The sequence below is a fragment of the Myotis nattereri genome (genome assembly GCF_964212035.1).
Source record: "Myotis nattereri genome assembly, chromosome: 7".
Lineage (NCBI taxonomy): Eukaryota > Metazoa > Chordata > Mammalia > Chiroptera > Vespertilionidae > Myotis > Myotis nattereri.
This window is the reverse complement of record NC_138082.1, coordinates 79,857,436-79,876,820: the sequence shown is the minus strand read 5'-3', so window position 1 is coordinate 79,876,820 and position 19,385 is coordinate 79,857,436. Positions and strand designations below refer to the sequence as shown.

At 48.1% G+C, this 19,385-nt stretch overlaps 1 protein-coding gene across 1 annotated transcript in view; it reads left to right on the top strand.

Annotated features, from left to right (window-relative positions):
• Positions 1-2,755: 2,755 nt before the first annotated feature.
• The window catches only part of GPR39 (G protein-coupled receptor 39), a gene marked incomplete at its 5' end in the record, with an annotated part of 184,703 nt that continues 168,073 nt past the window's right edge, over positions 2,756-19,385 (top strand). Inside the window, one exon of the mRNA XM_081095331.1 lies at positions 2,756-3,611. Within this exon, the coding sequence (XP_080951457.1) occupies positions 2,756-3,611 (856 nt within the window). The remainder of the gene's footprint in view (positions 3,612-19,385) is intronic.

Here is a 19,385-nt window from a genome sequence, read left to right as displayed (position 1 = left end):
ATCTTTGTTCACACTTTGGGAAAAAAATTGATGAAAGAAATTGGACAATAATGGGAATCTTGTCTGAGCAGAACAAATTGGAACTATCAAATATATTGCAGATAACACATGCTGCAGCTGGGGAGGAGAAGCACCAGGGCTGGTGACTTAAAGTCATCCCTCCCTCCAAAGTGCACTGTTCAGCCTGGCACAGCCCTGTCCCGCACAGAGAGGTGGCAGCCAGGCGTGGAAAGTGTTTTAGGGCCAGGGACCTGAGTTGGAATCCTGCCTCTGACCCTGATGGTAGGTCATTTAATCCCCCTGATCCTCAGTTTCTGCATCTGTAAAACGGGATGGTAATGTCCACCTTGCAGCCTTCTGAGGACTGAAAGGAATGAATTATGTGAGAGTGCTTGGCATATAACAGGGGCTCCATAAATGACCAAGAGGATTTCAAAGAAAGGCTATATGGCTGGGCTGAGGAATACTTATGAGGTTTCCTGTTTTTTCCTATTGAAAAGGAGGAAGTGGGCAGGGGCCACTTTGTGTGTATGTGTGCTGGGGTGTGGGGGAGGGGGAGGCAGGCTGGGTGTGTGTCTTCCTAGACCACCTTCTTCTCAATAGCTCTGGGGCAGCAAAGAACCACGGTCTTTTGCACAGGAGTCCTTTCAGGACACTGCTCTGTAGCTATGAAGCCTGGAGAGCCCATGCTTACCCTGGGGGGTTTGACGGACAGCTAGGTGGCTCTTGAGGTCCTTTAGCTGAGCACACTGCACCAGTAGGGAAATGGGTGAGGAGTTTCCCAGCCAGCAAGTAGGTCAATAGCACGTATGAGCATGGAGACGGGCTCCTGGTAAAACATTACCAGGGTGCTGTGGAGGTGTCACGGTGAGAAGATGTAGTTCTTGGCCTGGGAGCTTATAACTCAACAGAGAAAACTAACAGAGAAAAATTTTTTTTCGCCTGAGATAGTGTCACAGTTTAATATTTGCTGAGGTCCGCAGACCATGTGTCTAGTGATGGGGTCGGAACATGGAGTCCCTCCATCTTTGTGAGCATCACTCAGAACTCCTTCTGAGCACCTACTGTGCTCCCACAAGTCCCTCCCTGTTAGTACACACTCAGGGTTTGACGGATCTGGGTTAATGTCAAGCCTCTTGTGGTTATGGCCTTGGGGAAGCACCTGCTCTCTCGACACCCCAGTGTCTTCATCCTTAAAATGGCCGCATCACAGGGGCGGTGGATAATTTACCGCGGCTTTCAGCACAGAGCAGTGCAAGAGGGAGCATGGCCCGACCAAGGGGATCTGTTTTCTGCCCTCAGGGCGGTGGTGCTCCACCTGGGGCCACTTTGCTCTCTCAGAGGCCTTTGGCTATAAGGGGGGGGGGGGGTGTTGGGGGCATGTATGTGTTAAACATTCCACAATGCATAGGATAGCCCCCCCCCTTCCTCTAATTTTGGAATTAGAAGATGAAAATGCACCCATTTGAGGGTCCTCTCTCTCTCTCTCTCTCCCTCTGAAGAGACATAACATGTCATGATCCTTAAGGCCATTTTCACTCGGTGGCCCTGTCCCCACTGCCCACAGCCGCCTCCTGCTGTCCTCTGTGTCCTGGCTGCAGCCCCCTCCTGAGGATTAGGAGGCGCTTTCCACCAGCAGCACCCCTGACCTGCTGGTGTGGCACCCTCACCTTCACCCCCACCCCCACCCCCACCCTCACCTTCACCCTCACCCTCACCCTCACCCTCGCCCCCAATCAGAGCCTTCGCCTGCCCCCCGGCGAGGGGCCTGAGCGTCACGGAAAGGCCCCCGCGCTCCTCGGGCTGCTCCCCAGGAGGGCAGGCAGGGCCCCCGCGCGCGGAGCCCGGGAGGCTGCAGGGAAGCCGGACTCGAGGGCGATCCCACTGGCCTGCTTGGGGCCAGCACCTTCCCAGTGGCTCCGGGCAGCGCACAGCCCTGCTTCTCCCGCAGTAACCCCAGGGCCCGCGGGCAGCGGCAGCCCGGCCCACTGGCCTGTGACCGACGCTGGAGCCAGGGTCCGTCGCGCTGCAGCAGGCCGTGGCCCCACCTTGAAGGAGCCCGGGCGCAGCGCTGGCGGCTGGGGGAGGCGGGGGAGGGACGTTTCTTTCCCAGCCGGAGCCCTGGACTCCTGTCCCGGGGCGCACTCCAACTTCCCGGGAGCGCCTCCTGGGGCGCCGTCGGGGCAGCTGGCCGCTGTCTCCAGGGGGCCGCGGGGGCGGAGGGGGAGGGGGAGCCCCAGCCGCCCGGAGATCTGATTTCGGGGACCATGCCTGGGAGCTGAGTCAAGCCCGCCGCTGGGCTGTGCAGTCAGCCGTGGTTAATGATTGACCGCGGACCACCGGCCTCCGGCAGCAAAGACGGTGCTCCCGGAGGGGCGTCGGGGCGGGCGAGCGCCGGGCGGCGGAGGGGAGCGAGGGCTGCGGGGCAGGGCGCCAGGGGCCCCCAGGAGGCCGGGCGCGCTGGGGGCTGCGGGGCCTGATTAGAACCGCCTTCCTGCGCGCTCTCCGCTCTCCCCGCCTCGCTCTTACACACACGCCCCCAAACTCCACCCCCAGGCGCCTCGGGGCCACTGCGAGGCTGGGCTGCTCCAGGAAGTTCCCATGAAAGCACCTGAAATAAGTTACCTTTCCCAGGTGAGTGCGGGCGAGCGGCCGCCTCCTGAGCGCGGCCAAGAACGAGGGCTCCGCGGAGAGGAGGGACCTTGAGCCGGTCTCCGACCGACCGACCGACCCGGGTGGCCGGGCCTCCTTCCCGATGGCTCCCCCCGGCGGCCCCCACAGCGACTGCTCCCACATCATTGATCACAGCCACATCCCCGAATTCGAGGTGGCCCTCTGGATCAAAATCACCCTCATCCTGGTGAACCTGCTCATCTTCGCGCTGGGCATCCTGGGCAACAGCGTCACCATCCGCGCCACCCAGGTGCTGCAGAGGAAGGGCTACCTGCAGAAGGAGGTGACGGACCACATGGTGAGCCTGGCCTGCTCCGACATCCTGGTCTTCCTCATCGGCATGCCCATGGAGTTCTACAGCATCATCTGGAACCCGCTGACCACGCCGGGCTACGAGCTGTCCTGCAAGCTGCACAACTTCCTCTTCGAGGCCTGTAGCTACGCCACGCTGCTGCACGTGCTCACGCTCAGCTTCGAGCGCTACGTGGCCATCTGCCACCCCTTCCGCTACAAGGCCGTGTCCGGGCCCTGCCAGGTGAAGCTGCTCATCGGCTTCGTCTGGGTCACCTCCGCCCTGGTGGCCCTGCCGCTGCTCTTTGCCATGGGCGTGGAGTACCCGCTGGTGCCCGTGCACAGCCACCGGGGCCTCTCTTGCAACCGCACGCTCACGCGCCACCACGTGCGGCCCGAGACCTCCAACATGTCCATCTGCACCAACCTCTCCGACCGCTGGACCGTGTTCCAGTCCAGCATCTTCGGCGCCTTCGTGGTCTACCTGGTGGTCCTGGTCGCCGTGGCCTTCATGTGCTGGAACATGATGCAGGTGCTGAGGCGGAGCAGGCAGGACACGCTGGCCGCCGAGGGGCAGCAGGCGCGGCTGCGCAAGTCGGAGAGCGAGGAGAGCAGGGCGGCCAGGAGGCAGACCATCCTCTTCCTGAGTGAGTCCCGGTGGAGGGGGCAGCCTGGGGGCAGCCCCGTCCGCCCCCCCCCCACCCCCCTGTTCTTCTTAACTGCAAATCTTGTCTTAAATCCGAAGCGGCATTGCTCTGAGCCTCTGGATATTTCTCCTCTGTGTTTTGGGATTAAGATTCGGGTGCAAAGAGCACTAGATCAGGAGTCAGAGGACGGGGTATACTCCAGAACAGCACCTCAGGGACCTCCAGCCAGTTGCACTATATCTTGGGTAAAATGGGGATGATAATACTGACAAATGTGAGCGTCGAATGAGGTGATGCAGGAGAGGTGCAAGGCCTCTGAGAGGGACGGAGTTTGCAGAGACACAAGAGAGCATTCTGATCTTGCCCCTCTTTTCTCTGGAGAGCCTTCCTCAGGTAGTTAGATTTGTTCCCATTTTTCTTCTCCTGTGGAGAAGCAAGGCTGTCAGGCAAACACACTCTGCAGGCTGCTGTGTTACTCCCAGGGGTGATCTCCTATGGTTTCGTGGCTCTCAGCCCGGCACTCCCCAGGGTGGGCTTGCGGTTCCGCTGTGGTGGGTCTGTTCTGCAGGGAGAGAGAAGCAAGGCAGGCCACCCGCCTATCTGGCTGATCCAGAAAATCTGGCTTCACAGAGTCCCGGGACTTGATTGATCAGCCAAAACACCTGATTTCCACAGAGACAAACTCTTTATTTTCCAAACTTTTGTTGTGATGCAGATATTTAAAGTCAGGCCCTTCTGTCAGGAAGGAAGGACCCACCATCTGCAGACCCCCATGCCTTCCAAAGAGGGGCCTGGGGCTGCCCTCTGGGAGCCGGGCTTTCATGGAAACACATAAAGTTTGTTCTAGCAAAGGTTTTTTTAAAAACTTCTTTATTTTTTAAATTTTTTTTAGAAGAAACCAGAAAACATGTGGGTGTGTGAGTGTGAGTCAAGGGGGAGTTGATGTAGCACAGGCTTCTCCTCTCCCCTCTCCCCTGTTCAGTGTGGCGCCAGGAGGAGGAATAAGTTACGGGCTGTTTGTTTTGTGAGGGAAACTTGGGCAACAGGTTCTAGGACCAGGAGTTAGACATGAAAGAAAATGTGAAGGCAATTGAGGAGAATGGAAGGCACTTGGTCTTGTCCCTGTGCCGCCTCTGGCTTCTGGTGTGTCCCCACAGCTGACTTGACTTGGTGCCTGTGGGAATGAAAGGTGGGAGTTTGCAGTTTGGGGATGCCTGCTCTGCATCAGGGGCTGTGCTGCGTGACGGATACTTTTCCATTTCATAGAATTTGAGGCTTAGAGAAGAGAAGACCTAATTCAAATGCACGTAAATGCAGCTCCAACTTTTCAGCTTGCTTCTCAGGGCAGGGAAATGACTGGCGACAGGAAAATGAAATAAAGCAGGACTTTGACAAGGAAGGTGCTACCTAGATTGGGCTGGTGGTGCTGCTGCCTCCTAGGATCAGCCTTTCTGGAATTAAGTGGGTAACTTTGGCGACTTGGAAGGGCACCCAACCCAACTCAGTCTCTTCCACCCACTTGCTGCTGCCCCAAATATTCTAGGATGGAATGAGCATTACATTTGCTTAAAGTTTGAACATCTGTTGAAAGGCTAGTTGTCCCTTCCCTCAAACACCCTTAGGAACATCTTAAACTTTTCTCAGTAATTTATACGTGAGTGTGAATGAATTTGCCCTTCCTTCCTTCCTTCCTTCCTTCCTTCCTTCCTTCCTTCCTTCCTTCCTTCCTTCCTTTCCTCCCTCCCTCCCTCCCTCCCTCCCTCCCTTCCTTCCTTCATTTATTTACTAGAGGCCCAGTGCACAAAATTCGTGTGGGGGGTGTAGGGGTAGGGGTCCCTCAGCCCAACCTGCACCCTCTCCACTTCAGGAGCCCTCAGGGGATGTCCTACTGATGGCTTAGGCCCACTCCCCATGGTTCTCTGGTCTCTGCGGGGCCTGCCTGCTCCACACCATGGTGATGTGCAAGCAGGCCCTGCTGGGTGCTGTCTGTGGGCCGCACTTGCCTGATGGACTCGCATTGCTGGGGCGACGCTGCCAGCGTCCCACCCCGGCTGCTATGGGCACTGCCATCTTTGTTGTGGGGTGACAGTTAATTTGCATATTACTCTTTTATTAGATAGGATTGATTTATTTAAGTTCAGGGCACTATCTACTATTCTAATTAAGAATATTAAGGCTGCATTTGACCAAGGAAAAATAATTGATTTATCTTTATTTTCTATTGGACCAATCTCTGTGATTTTTTAAATATTTCTCTGAATGGACATCTCTTCTCTTCCCAGGGAGTATTGTTTCAAGTGAAAGTTAGTCTCCATTTTGTAGCATAAAATCAGAATGCTTTTTATTTAAAGATGAATAGGATCTTGGAGATATCGCATGCAGATAGTAATCTCCTGGAAAGAGTTTGCTCTTGCTGCTGCTCTCATTCCTTCCTTCTGGTTCTCTCCCTCTTTCTTATAACAACTATGTAGTCATCACCCACTGTGTTCTCCACATAAAGATGGTTGAATGGCAATCAGGTGCTCAATGTGTGATAATGTCTGGGGAAAATTTACCATTTGTATTTAGCCCATTTCCTCTGCAGTAGGTTTTCAAAGCAGTTTTTGCAAATGTGCCCCTCTCCCAAGGAATTTAAAGAGCTTTTAAAAATAGGAACCTCTCTAATTAACTCAAGTTAGGAAAATAAATTAATGGAGTGAAGAGGAATAAATCATGGCTTGCATACATCAGATTAATACAATGCCATTTACTCTATGGGTTTCATAAAACATAAGCTTTGGGGCATTTATAACCAGAACAAATGAACATATAAATTGTTTACAAATTGCTGAATTTAATATAGTGAGTTAGCTGTCTTTTTAGCATTTCAGTTAACAGATGTATCAAATTAAAACAAATATTTGCTTATTTCAAACATTTTGCATTTAATGTGAAATGTAAATGATGACATAGCACAAGATGTCTTTGGCGCTCTTGAGGCAATAAAAAAAACAATTAAGGATTTCCCCCCTTGTTGTTAAAAATGCTAACTTCTGCATAACAGAAGTGGAATTCATATATCTACCCAAGATGAGGAAGTCTGTAGAAAATATTAATTTTCCATTCTATGTCTTTTGCAATTGCGTCTCAGTCTAGTGGAGGTGCTGGGCGGGGGAATAATGAAACAAATTGGGAATGCTAGAGAAAAAGAGATGCTGGAATGCCTCCTAGCTTTCAATTGATTTGCAAGAGAAAGCAAAAATAATGTAAAAGTGTACATTCCTGGAAACATGTGTGTCTCTTCATGCCTCTTGTCAGCTTAATGAGAAATTAGCGCTAGACTCACTACCTTTTGCAAGGTTATGGTTAATGTGGCCAAGGTAATACTTGTCTGATGCCAGCACAGATGTTACCTGCTGGTCTGGATCCCTGCCTGCTCTGGAGGAGAGGGACTTCTGCATTTGGCTCTTTATCCCATAGTTGGTGAGGATATGCAAAATGTGCCTTCTTTTCAACAGGCTTTTCCAGACCTTCCCTCTCATGTTTCTCATCTCTCCCTTGGAACTGTTCTCAATGCATGTGGCATCTGGATCCCTTGTTTGTGTCTGTTGCACATGTGGTTTGCTGTTAGATGTCACCCACTCAAAGTGAAATGACAGAGTGGTTTAAATGAAGTATACTGTAGTTTTTTGGTGGGATTGTAAATTGGTATAGCCACTATGAAAAGTAGTATGGAGGTTTCTCAAAAAATTAAAAACAGAACTACCATACAACACAGCAATTTCACTTCTGGGCATTTATCTGAAGAAAATGAAAACACTAATTTGAAAAGATATGTGCACCTCTGTTTTATTGTAGCAGTATTTACAACTAGAGGCCCGATGCACGAAAATTCGTGCAAGAGTAGGCCTTCCTTCCCCAGGCTGCTGGCACCGGCTTCCCTCCGGCACCTGGGACCGGGCTTCCCTCCTCCGGCCACCGGCAGGCGCCAGGGACCCGGGCTGGCTTCCCTTGGGCCACCTGCAGACACCTGGGACCCCGGCTGGCTTCCCTCCGGCCTCGGCTTGGTCAGGAAGGATGTCCGGAATGACGTCCGGAAGATGTCTGGTCTAATGAGCGTATTACCCTTTTAGCTAAGATAGCTAAGATATGGAAACAACCTAGATGTCCATTGATAGATGAATGGATAAAGATGTGGTACATGCATACAATGCAATATTACTCAGCAGTAAAAAAAAAAAAAAAGAAATCTTGCCATTTGCAACAACATAGATGGACCTAGAAGGTATTATGCTAAGTGAAACAACACAGAGAAAGACAAATGCCATATGATTTCACTTATATGTGGAACCTAAAAAAATAAACAAAACAAAACAAAAAAACAGACTCATAGAGAACAAATTGATAGTTGCCAAATTGGGGTGGGTAAAAAAGGTGAAGGGGAATAAGAAGTACAAACCTTGAGTTACTAAAAACAAAATACAAGTGTCTCCGAAGCTGGACAAGGTAAGGACATAGGTTCCCCTCTAGGACCTTCAGAAAGGAATGCAACCCTGCCAACACAGTGAAATTAGTTCAATAAAACTAATTCTGGCCTCCAGAACATAATACATTTATGTTGTTTTAAACCACTAAATTTGTGGTAACTTATTATAACAGCAGTAGAGAACTAACAAAACCAGTCCCTTTAAAAGTCAAAATATAAAAGAATATTGAGAATTTTCAGAAGTAAATATTAAGAACAAATACTGATGAGCAATAATAATAATAATTATACCACAATTTATTGAACATATATATTATGTGTAAGTCAGTTATGCTTACATCAACTCATTAATGAGGACACCAAAATTATTCAATTTAATAGAAGATGGAACATTTTAAAGAACTTAAGTATATGTCCATGGGACAGAGAGTAGGTAGTGAAACAAAAATGTTGGTGAAAAAGATATAGGAACTATCAGAAGAAAAACCAAAAAACGTGATAAATCATTGAGGTTTTTTTTTAAAATCAATAAAAATAACCTTTAGTTATTGCTGTAACAATAAAGTTGGGCTACTTGAACAGTCAGAATTCCCTGGTTCAAAGCTGGTAAAAATATTTACATGAACTGTGTTTTTGTTTTTTTTTTAAATCAACTTATGTATGTGTGACACATTAAATTACCTTGGAGTATAAATACAAAGTAAAAGAAAAAGTTAAATTGATCAAGAATGCTTAATTAATTTTATTAAAATTTCTAGTAAAGTGCTAAAAGTAAAAGAAGCATACTGTAGTTTAATTAGTCACTTGCAAGAGCATATGTAATTGGGACTAGGTTATAGCTACCTCCTAGACATCTGTAGGGCAGTGATTGACTTTCAACTCTAGTTAGTTAGAAAAGTTTTACAGATAATCATGAAATTAAAAATTTCAAGAAACATAAGAGAAGATTGAGGACTCTAATAATTCCACTTGTTTGCGTTCTGATTTGCTCTCCTGAGTCAGAGGGAAAGGGAAGGAATTGCATGTAGTGGCAGGATTTGCATATCAACTTGGGTTGCTCATGGGAGAAAACCTTGAATATGGACATCATCCATCATGTGTATTTGATCTTCACTCTTACACGCTCCCAACTGAGCTATATCAGGTGCTCATCATGTGTGTTTCAATGGAAAAAAAAAGATTGAGAGTTGCTGCTGTCATGGATTACTCTAAAAGGAACGTTGATGTATATTTATATATTTGTGGGGTGGGCCAGGGAGATCAGAATCACATCCTCTTGGTTTTTAGTCCCCAGATTTAGAGGTAAGTCACGTGTGTTTGCACTCACACATGCACATGAACCCTGGAGAGAGAGAGAGAGAGAGAGAGAGAGAGAGAGAGAGAGAGAGAGAGAGAATGGGGGAGGGCTGGAAGTCGGAGAGAGAACGGAGATGTTGACAGTGGTTCCTCTTTATCTGAGGACAATCAGTACCTGAAAAATACTCTTAACATTTGTTCCTTAAAATGGAGTCCAAAATTTTATGTGAAGAGAGGTTTGAGTGGGACTTCACTGTGAAAAACAAAAGAGAAAACTATGAAAAGAAAGTTGTCTCATATTTTATGAAACAGGCTATAATTATATGGTAATTCTTATAAAAATTTTTCAGAATGAAACAGGTGTGACTTTTTTTGAGGGCGTAATTTTTCTGACAAACTGTATGATGGCCTTTGTGCCTGATTTTCTCAGCAAGATTATATAGAGGGCTTTCTTCCAAGACGTTTTCTTAATTCTTTGCTTTTTAAATCTCCCTCATTGAGTCACCTGTGACATCATCATTCTTGTCAATTTTTCATTCTTTCAGGATGACTGGTCTAATTCTGCCAGACCTCTGTCAGGGGCTTGGCATCTGATTGGTATGTTTCTCCAGCTCCCCTTTCATTGACTTCATGAAGGTGTGTATCCTGTGTGCAGGCCAAACCCCCAAAATTAATTCAGAAATCAAATTCTACACCCTAGTGTAGGTCAACTGATTACATGGATATGGATGCCAAGTACCAAAATAGTTTTTAAATAGTTGTTTTCTTCATTAGTTTAAATACTGGTCTTATAACCATGTTTATGTCATTAATTTTCTTAGCAAAGGCTTTTTCTGTGGCATATAGGGATATGCCAACTCAGTTTCTCAAGGAAATAGTACCAAAATTGGTGACTTTTTTAGGGTAAGGTATTATTTTGACTCAAATGTTTGACTATTTCAGGAAAAAGTTTTGCCTCAAATATTTAGGCCAAGCATGTCAAACTCATGGCCCATGGGCCACATGCCTCATTTATTTAGCCCATGTTAGCCTTTGCGTTTGACATGCTTGATTTAGGCCATCGCCTCTATTCTCTTCCGTTATTGGTGTAGATGTGCCTGCAATACATGACATTTCGTGCCTATTTCTCTACTTGTGACATCTGTCATACATTGCAGTGTCTTGTGATCAGCCTGGCAGACAAATATAATGATGCTGCTTTATTTTTGTAATCAGGCTGTCTCAAAGATTTCATTACTCTGCTGGAGAGATGCATAGTTCTTGTGGAAGGGAATATTGGAATCCCAGTCCCCATTCATTAGCAAGCCTATTCATCTGTCTCAGTTGCATGCCTCATGGGGGCTGCCAAAATGTAGCTAGGCAGCAGAGTCCTCCGCTGAGCAAAGCATTCAACTTATTAATGTTAAAGCCACTCAGAATAAAAGCCATTTGTGAGCCACGATAGCACAGAGGAAGAATATTGAATTGGGAGTCCAGGAGCCCCATCCTGCCCCAGTAGATAAGGTTCTCTCATCCACCACTTGGATGACATGGTCATCTCTCACTGTCTTCTCCTTCTGCCTGGTCAGCAACTTTGGGACAATCCAACTGACCCTCCACCTCTGCTCTTTGGCTACTTAGCACTGAAGAGAAGACTGGTCATCATTGCTGCTGTAAGTTCTTGTAAACAGACAAGTGTTCAGCCTCACCTGGGCCCTGCTGTGTAGTGGGCATCTCCTTTGCAAGCCCCTTCAAAGAGCTCAAGGTCCTGGAATGCCTTTTCTACTTTGCTTCCAGAAGTCTACTTTCTAGGTGAGGAACCTTGACTTGACATTTCATCACTGGAGGAATGTTGGCATCTACTCGTGCCTTGTCCAGGCTGTTCTTCATGCCGCAGCCACTGGGATCTCATTGATGGGCCCAACCACAACCCCTTCGAATCCAAGCTCGTCAATGGCTTCCCATGGCTTTTACATCAAGGGTCAGACTTAACACAAAGTCCCTCATGGTCAGCGGCCTTTCCAGCCAGGTGCCCTTCTGCTTGGACTGAGTGGCTTAAACAACAGGTATTTATTTTCTCACAGTTCTGGAAGTTAGAAATCTGTGATTAAGGTGCTGGTAGGGTTGGTTGCTAGTGAGACATCTTTTTTTTGGTTTACAAATAGCAGCCTTCTTCCTGAGTCCTCACATAGCCCTTTCTCTGTGTGCCCACAAAGAGAGAGAGTGCTCTCTGGTATCCCTTCCTCTTCTTATAAAGACACCAGGCCTGTTGGGTCAGAGCTCCACTCTTATGATCTCATTGATCTTAATTACCTCGCCAAAGGCCCTATCCTCAAATAGTGTCACATTGGGGGCTTTAACATAGGAATGGGTGGCGGGGGGTTGGGGGGCGGGGCTCGGAGAGACACAGTTCAGACCATATCACCCTTTAATTGCTCTGTGCCACTGGCCCCTTCAGTTCCTCCAATGGTCCATGACCAGACTCTCTTCCACCCCCTGGTCTTAGTACATGCTATTTCCTCTGCCTGGAATGCTTTTCTGTCTTACTCCATGCTCTACCTGCCCCCACCAGTCCCTTCACCAAGCCTGGCACAACCTCCCTGACTTGATTAAACCCCCCTTGAAACAAGACTCACAGTTACAATTTTATATTTCATTGTGAGATTATTCGATTGATGTCTCTCTTTTTTCTAATACCTTGAGGGCAGGAACTATCCCTAATTTAGCTTCCTAGCTTCTGAGCACAGTGTCTGGCACACAGCAGATTTGTAATGAATATTTGTTGACTAAATAAATGAATGAGATTCAGTTTGGAATTGGGTAACAGTGTTGTGTTTTCCATTGGGCATGCATTCCTATAGAAGTTTTTCACTCCTCAAAAAATTTTCTGGTGAGTTTGAACCTAAAGGTGCTTTTCGGGAAAGAGGTCTGATTCCTCTCAAGCCTCTGAAAAGTCAAGCCATCATAGAGGACATTTAAGATTTTATCTCTCATGAGCAAAGGAACAGTCTGTGTTAATTGGCCTTGAATATTAGCTTTACCATATGTACCTGCCAGAAGTAACCATGAAATGAAAGTGATTAGGGTGGTGTTTATTAACCCCTTTAAACTCTGTTTAACAGGATTAATGCAGTGGGACAACTTTAAAAATTATTTCTTAGCAGGAATTTTTGCCACTTGTTAACAAGGAGGTTAGTCACATTAGTGGAAAGAGGATGCAGTGGGTGCAATATTTTCAACCAATATGTTTTTATTTCGCCTTAAATTGCATTTAGTTGCAGCCATCACCCACGAGTCTGAGACATGAGGTTTATCACCTAAGGGAAGAAAAAAGCAGGTACTGCCTAATACAGATGATCAGTTTTGAATAAAGAAGCTGGATTTCTTGACTTGTTCAGCTAAACAGTTGTCATGTAAGCTTGGGCTTTGTGAAGGGTGAAAAAGAATTGCTCAGCTCTGTAGTTCTCCCTTTAACGCATCACAAGCCCGGCTTGGTGGACCAGGTCAGCCACCACGTGGCCAGTTCAGACAAGACCAAAGTTAAGAGGTTTGAAATGTTTTCTTAGATGCCACTGAAGAGTTTTAAGGAGTAAAGCACCACAGTTAAGTTTTTGGTGCTTCCCTGAGGTGACAGTATGTGTTGCATTGCAATTTGAGTCAAAATTCAGGCCTGGCATGTTCTAGAGCAGTGGTTCGCAACCTTCCTAAATGCCGTGACCCTTTAATACAGTTCCTCATGTTGTGGTGACCCCCCAACCATAAAATTATTTTCGTTGCTACTTCATAACTGTAATTTTGCTACTGTTAATGAATCGTAATGTAAATATCTGATATGCAGGATGTATTTTCATTGTTACAAATTGAACATAATTAAAGCATAGTGATTAATCACAAAAACGATATGTAATTATATATGTGTTTTCCGATGGTCTTAGGCGACCCCTGTGAAAGGGTCGTTCGACCCCCAAAGGGGTCGTGACCCACAGGTTGAGAACTGCTGTTCTAGAGTGAAAAAGAGACAACCCTTCATTGAGGTGCAATCTTGGTGGAGCAGCTGATGCCAGTTAGTTCTTCCAGCCATTAGCCAGCCATTCTTGATCCTCCATGGCCAGAGAATGACTCTGCTTCTGATATTATTGTAATTAGCTAGTTATTAATAACAGGAAAGGAGCAAAGGGGGAAGCCAGACATTATAGGCATGTTATTTGGGCTGCTTCACCAGGAAGCTGCAATGGCACACTCCCTAGGGAGCCACCGGCCCATTCCCCACAGAGCCCTGGGGGAAGAGGCCAACAAAGGGGAGTTGGGGTGACATGGGGAAGACACTTGACTGTCAGTCACACCTGGGAACAGATATCATTAGTCAGAATGGGCATGGCCACTGCAAGCCCTCAAACATTTAGGAATACATAATCCCCTTAACAAAGGAATTCTCTCTTTGGTTCTGGCAACTCTTAGCTCATGGGGCTCTCTTGTTCCTGCTTCTTGCATTCACCCATACGGTCCAGAGCCTGGGGACCCCACACACAGTACACTGATGGACTACAACAGGAAACACAAACTAAGCTAGTCTCATTATGTAGTGGACTGCTCCAACCTGGAACAGAAACCCTGGACACGGGCTCTAATCCCAGCCCTCTCAAAGCCACAGCTGCACTTCTGTATGGCAGGACTGAGGGAGAGGGGACCTTGGAAACTCAGGGACTTAATTCCAGACAAATAAAAATCACTTGTTCTCGTATGCATCTCAGAAAATGATTTTCCATGGGATTTTGCAAGAATTCCACTCCCTTGAGCAACAGGTGGGGATGAGAACCACTCCCCACCAGTAACATGTCCATTCAGCTCCTCATGTTTTCCCAGCAGAGAAACCCCAGTTGCCCCAACATTGCTTAGGACAGGAGGCAGCTCCAGGGAGCTGAGCTGGGTGATAGCAGCTCTAACTTATCTCTATTGTGCAATGGCCAGCTCATTCCTCAAAAAATTTCAAGTCCTCATGTCTTCCTTGAAGCCTTCCTACACTGATCTTCCTAGGAATGATGAGCCATGTTAGTCATTTCTCAGAAGGGGGCACAGCTGTTGTCTCCCTGCCTCTCCTTGGAGTTCCCGGGGATCAGGGACCTTGAATCCTCACATTTCTTCAGCCTTCCTACTGGGCTGGGAACTGATTCTGTAGGTTCAGGGGTTAAAATCCCTGACAGCGGCTGCTTCTCCTGGAAAGGTGGGAAACCACACAAACTGATCATCCGAAAGTCGCTTCAGCTGTCCCTGCCTTTCCTCTGTAGGCAGGAATCTGAGATGGTTCCCGAAATTCCTGGACCCTTACACACACCTGCTCCTTACTCAAACACTAATCGAGATGTTGCAGTGAGGGGACTTTTTTACAGAAGTAACTTAGGTCTCAAATCAGTTGATCTTAAAAGGGGGATTTTCTGTGTGGGCTTAACCAAGCCACATGTCCCTTTAAATATGGGTCTAGAGGTCAGAGATAGGGCAAGTCAGGTATTTAGTGCATAATAGGGGTTTCCTGGGAGAGAAATTCTCCATTGCTGGTTCTGAAGATTGAGGGGACCACTGGCAGGGAATGTGGTTTCTAGGGCTGAGAGCCAGCAAGGGAATGAGGACCTGAATGAGCTTATGGACTGCAGTGGGAAACAAACACCAACTAAGCTAAGAGGTGGAGTTCCCCCTACAGTCTCGACGCTTTGAGACTTGTGCAGCGATCCCAGCCATGCTGTGTCTGGAGTTTTGATCTATAGGTTGTTTTAAGCCACTAAATTTGTATTGATTTGTTAAGTCGCAATAGAAAACAGATATATTCTCTGAACTCTAATAAGGGGGCTCCAAGGTAAATACCTTTCCTGCCTGAGTTATATCTTTCAAGACAGGCCCAACCTCCAGAACCTTCCCTTTGAGAAGTTCCACCCTCTAAGCACTACACCCATGGGCCAGCCGCTTATTGACTCACCGATCATTTATTGGGAACCTGCTCAGTGCTTGGGTGATTAGGAAGTTTACCAAGTTTCAGGGCAACATGGACTTTTCGCTGGACTTTTAGAGTTTTGTTTGGGGAATTAAAAATTTGTGGGTTTGTGTCCCATCAGGTAGATTTTTGGAATCCTGGAGACTGCAGTTTTGAAGAGGAGCACTGTAGTGGATGGAGCCAGTTAGCATGCTTTTTAGTCGCTCTTTTTCCTCATGGCCTGGCACTTAGTAGGTGCTGAATAAATGTTTGGTGAATCAGTGAATAGGCAGCTTTGCTGCTCCCGGAGTCTTTCAACCCGAGTCTGAGGAAGAGAGCAAATCTGAAGAAGAGAGATGTCTCGGGCTAACATGCTTCACCATTTCCCGATGGTAGGGTTTCTGCCAATTGAGAAACTTGACAACATTTCCTGTTTGCGCTTACTGCGTGTAAGAGCTATTCTGGCAGCCAGAGGCCTTTTAGACATCTTATCACACTGCTTTACGCGTCTCAAGGGTGGCGGTACTTGGAGAGCAGTGGTGTTACCAGAATCCGACAGACAGGGTTCAGGAGATAAGGCTGTGGCATCAAATTGCTATTGTACCTGTTAAATGTCTCACTGGTTATGAAACCAAAGGCATGCAGAACTGGGAGGCAGGCCCAGTTGGCAGCAATGAGCTTCATTGAACTTGTAGAGAGAAGCCACCCTCTTTCTCTAGTGAAGGGGAAAAGGAAATCCAGTTGACCTCAGAAACACAGCGCTACACACAGGTGTTTGGGCAGAGCTGAAGACACCTGGTCTCCGGCTTTATGTGTTAGTCTTCTCTGGGAGACATGATATACTCAGCAGAAACAAGACTCTCTGGGAAAGGTATGGGCTTGCCTTTTATATGCTGCAATTTTTAAGAATTAAATATCATGTTAAAATGACAGCTGCATATTTCATATAGTTAAAGAACAGCTGGTGAGTTGTCACTGTTTGTCTTGACGGGAAGCAAATGGGAGGCCTTGATGGTTGAAGGTTGCTGTCCAGAGGATGCAGGCTATTCTCCTTGGGCCTGGGGTTTTCCTCACTGTTGAATCTCTTGAAGGCCCACTTCCTCCAGGAAGCCTTCCTGGACTGTCTTTACCCTGCTCTCGTCATTCCAGCAGGTCTTTGCATTTCATATTGGTGCTTTATTCACCAACTATTTATGAAAGCCTAAAATGTGCACTATATTCTTTAGACTGTAGAGATGAAGATGCTATTTCTCCCCTCTAAGGAGTTTAATTAGTATTTCTCTAGTTGGGGGCAACAAAGTATAAAGGTGGAGCCTTCTAGAAGGAAGCCTTGATGAAAGGTGGAGAGTATTGGCTGTTTATGAGGTAAACTGGTTCTGGCTCCAGAATTGTGGATGAGGTGGTTCATTGGACTTCGCCCATCCCAGAGATGTTTCTGCCATTTTGACATTCACAGTGTGGTCCATGGAGCAGCATCAACATGCCCTGGGAAATAGCCAGATGCAGAGCACTGGGCCACACCCCACACCTGCTCACTGAGACTCTGCGTTGTAGCAGGCCTCTGTGATGCCTCTGCACGTTGACAGGGAGAAGTGCTCATCCACAGCCCTTCTTAGGAGGGGCTTCTTTAACTCGAAAAGAATAGGAAAGGAGGAGTTGGGAATGACTAAACTTGTCATATACGATAAAGAACCATGAGCAGCCTGCTGTGTAGCTGTAACAGGTGGGGATTTGCTCCGTGACATTTGGGCACAAGGAACTTCACATTGCTCTGCCTTCAAAACGAAACGGAAGCCTGTCTCTGAGCCACTGTTTGCAGAGGTGAAACTCACTTTCCTTTGGAGGAAGCTTCCCCTTCTCATGTTGTATGAAAATTCAAAAGGGGGCTTATGCGGTGCCAGAAACGGAGGCACTTGGCCCTTCATTCACATTCAGAGTAGTTGTGTTGTTCAAGTGCCTGTTGCTCCTTCTGCTCTAGGATCTGCCTGCCAAACTGGCCGAGCACTGGGACCAGACAGCCGAGGGCCAGCCTGCTCCTCACCAGGATGAGCGTAGAATTATGTCCATATTCCAGAATTGTTCAGGTCATCACCCATTGAGGTTTGAGCTGGGATCTGCCCCCAAAGTCCATGTTCTTTCCCTGAGCAGAGAGATAAGCTCTTAAAAGAGAATAGAGTGTGCCCCAGCTGGGAGACTCCATGTGGGTGGTGAGAGAGGGGAGGCAAGACACCATGGCGCCAAGTCTGGTGTGCATGTATCTTGCTTTCAGGCCTCCCAGAGGCTTTTGAGTACCCCTCTTATGTTTGAGGACTTCCCTTCTCTTTGAGTCCTGCTTTCTCAAGGTAGTGGTGAGAATGCCTTGTTTTCCCAGAATCCCTTGCAGCCTGGGTGCAGCACGTGACCTGGGCTGCATCAATCATCTGCACTGCAGTTCATTTGGAAGAGAGTGATGGGAAGGAGCAGCAGCCACGTGGAGTGTCTGGGACCAGGGCCGTGTGTGTCAGAGTGTCACTGAGAGAGCAATGGCGGGGGAACGAAGGGCAGGGGTCTAGACAGGTGTGGCAGTGCCTCTGCTGTGGAGTCTCATTGGTACAGCGGGGTGGGGAAATCTGATGTGATTCTTGGTTGCATCCCCATTTTCTAGTCCTCCCAGGTATGTGTGTGGGGGGACAAAAGCAATAGTAGCCCCGTTTCCAGCTTAAACGGGAATGACCTTTGTTGTTTGTACTATGAACTCTGTATGTCAGCGAGTAGGTACTGGAACAGTTAGACCAGGGGGACCCAGAGGGGAGCAGTGGATAGTGAACTGAGATTGGAGAGTAGATTGGGTCAAGTGTGGAGCAAGCTGGTAGCTAATCCAAAGGATTCGGACCCTGCATTGGAAGCAGTGGGGGGCCATGGCAGGCTTTGGAAAAGGGGAGTGGCAGGAAGGCGAGCAAGAAGACTAATGTGGCCACTGCGTGTCTCGCAGGCAGGGGAGTCAGGGTGAGGAGCGCAGGTGTGAAATGGGTTCTGAATCAACAGTGAATCGACAGGTTTGGCCATGAAAGGTCATGAGGGTGGTAGTGTTAACCCTGCCACACACTGGAATCACCCAAACAGTGCCCCACTCCATTCACCCAAATCTTCAGGCGTGGGGCCCCGGCATCCATACAATTTAAGCTCTGTGGGTGATTCCACAGTGGGGCCGGCACTGAGAGTGGGGAAGAAGGAGTTGGAAGGCAGGCTGGCCCTGGCCCTGGAGCCCTTGACTGTGGTGGCTGTGCCAAGGATTTTTGACGTTAAGCCACGGAACCTGATCTTGACTTATTAAGAAGAAAAACGGAATTTTCTGAAAGTCTTACGTGTAGTTCACAGAGTCAGAGGGAAGGATAAGCACCCCGAGTGTCCAGGGACCCAGGGGGAGAAATTCAAGGACAGCATGCCTAGGCTCCACTGTCAAGGAGATAACAGCTCAGGCATCCTCCCTCCCTGTGGTCACTCCGTGCAGGGTCAGAGTCCGGGCTCTCACTGGACAGGTTGAGGTGTGGCCACTCCCGGTGACGGAGGCGAGAGTAGGGCAGCATGAGGGACAGGGTCAGCAGACTCCATGGAATGGGAGGCTGTTCCCACAGGGGAACTGGTGCTGTGCCCAGGAAGCAGGTGGCAGGCAGGACAGGAGCAGCAGAGCCCCTGAGGGCCTTAGGGAGCTTGGGAATTAGTCCATCATTCCTGCATTTCTCCACTCCGGGTAGACTTTCCTCCCACTCTGCCTTATCTGCTTTAGTGTGTGAGCCAGTCCGAGGGGGGCGGGGGAGGGGGAGGGAAGGGCGGGACCAGCAGCAGAGCCTCCCACTTCCGAATGCAGCTTGCAGGAGTCTGGTTAATGCCAAATCCACGGGGCATGCATCCTGCCTGGGAACATGACTCATTCACCCGGTCACCGGCCAGGTATTGGGTTGTGGTTTTTCATCATCACAAAATCAGTTTCTGTTTGAACCTTGGCCTGGAGAACGAAGGTCTGTGGCTGTGCCTCAGAGTCAGGTGCGCCCTCTGCCTCCCTGGGCATTCCCAGCTAAGCCTTCCTATGATA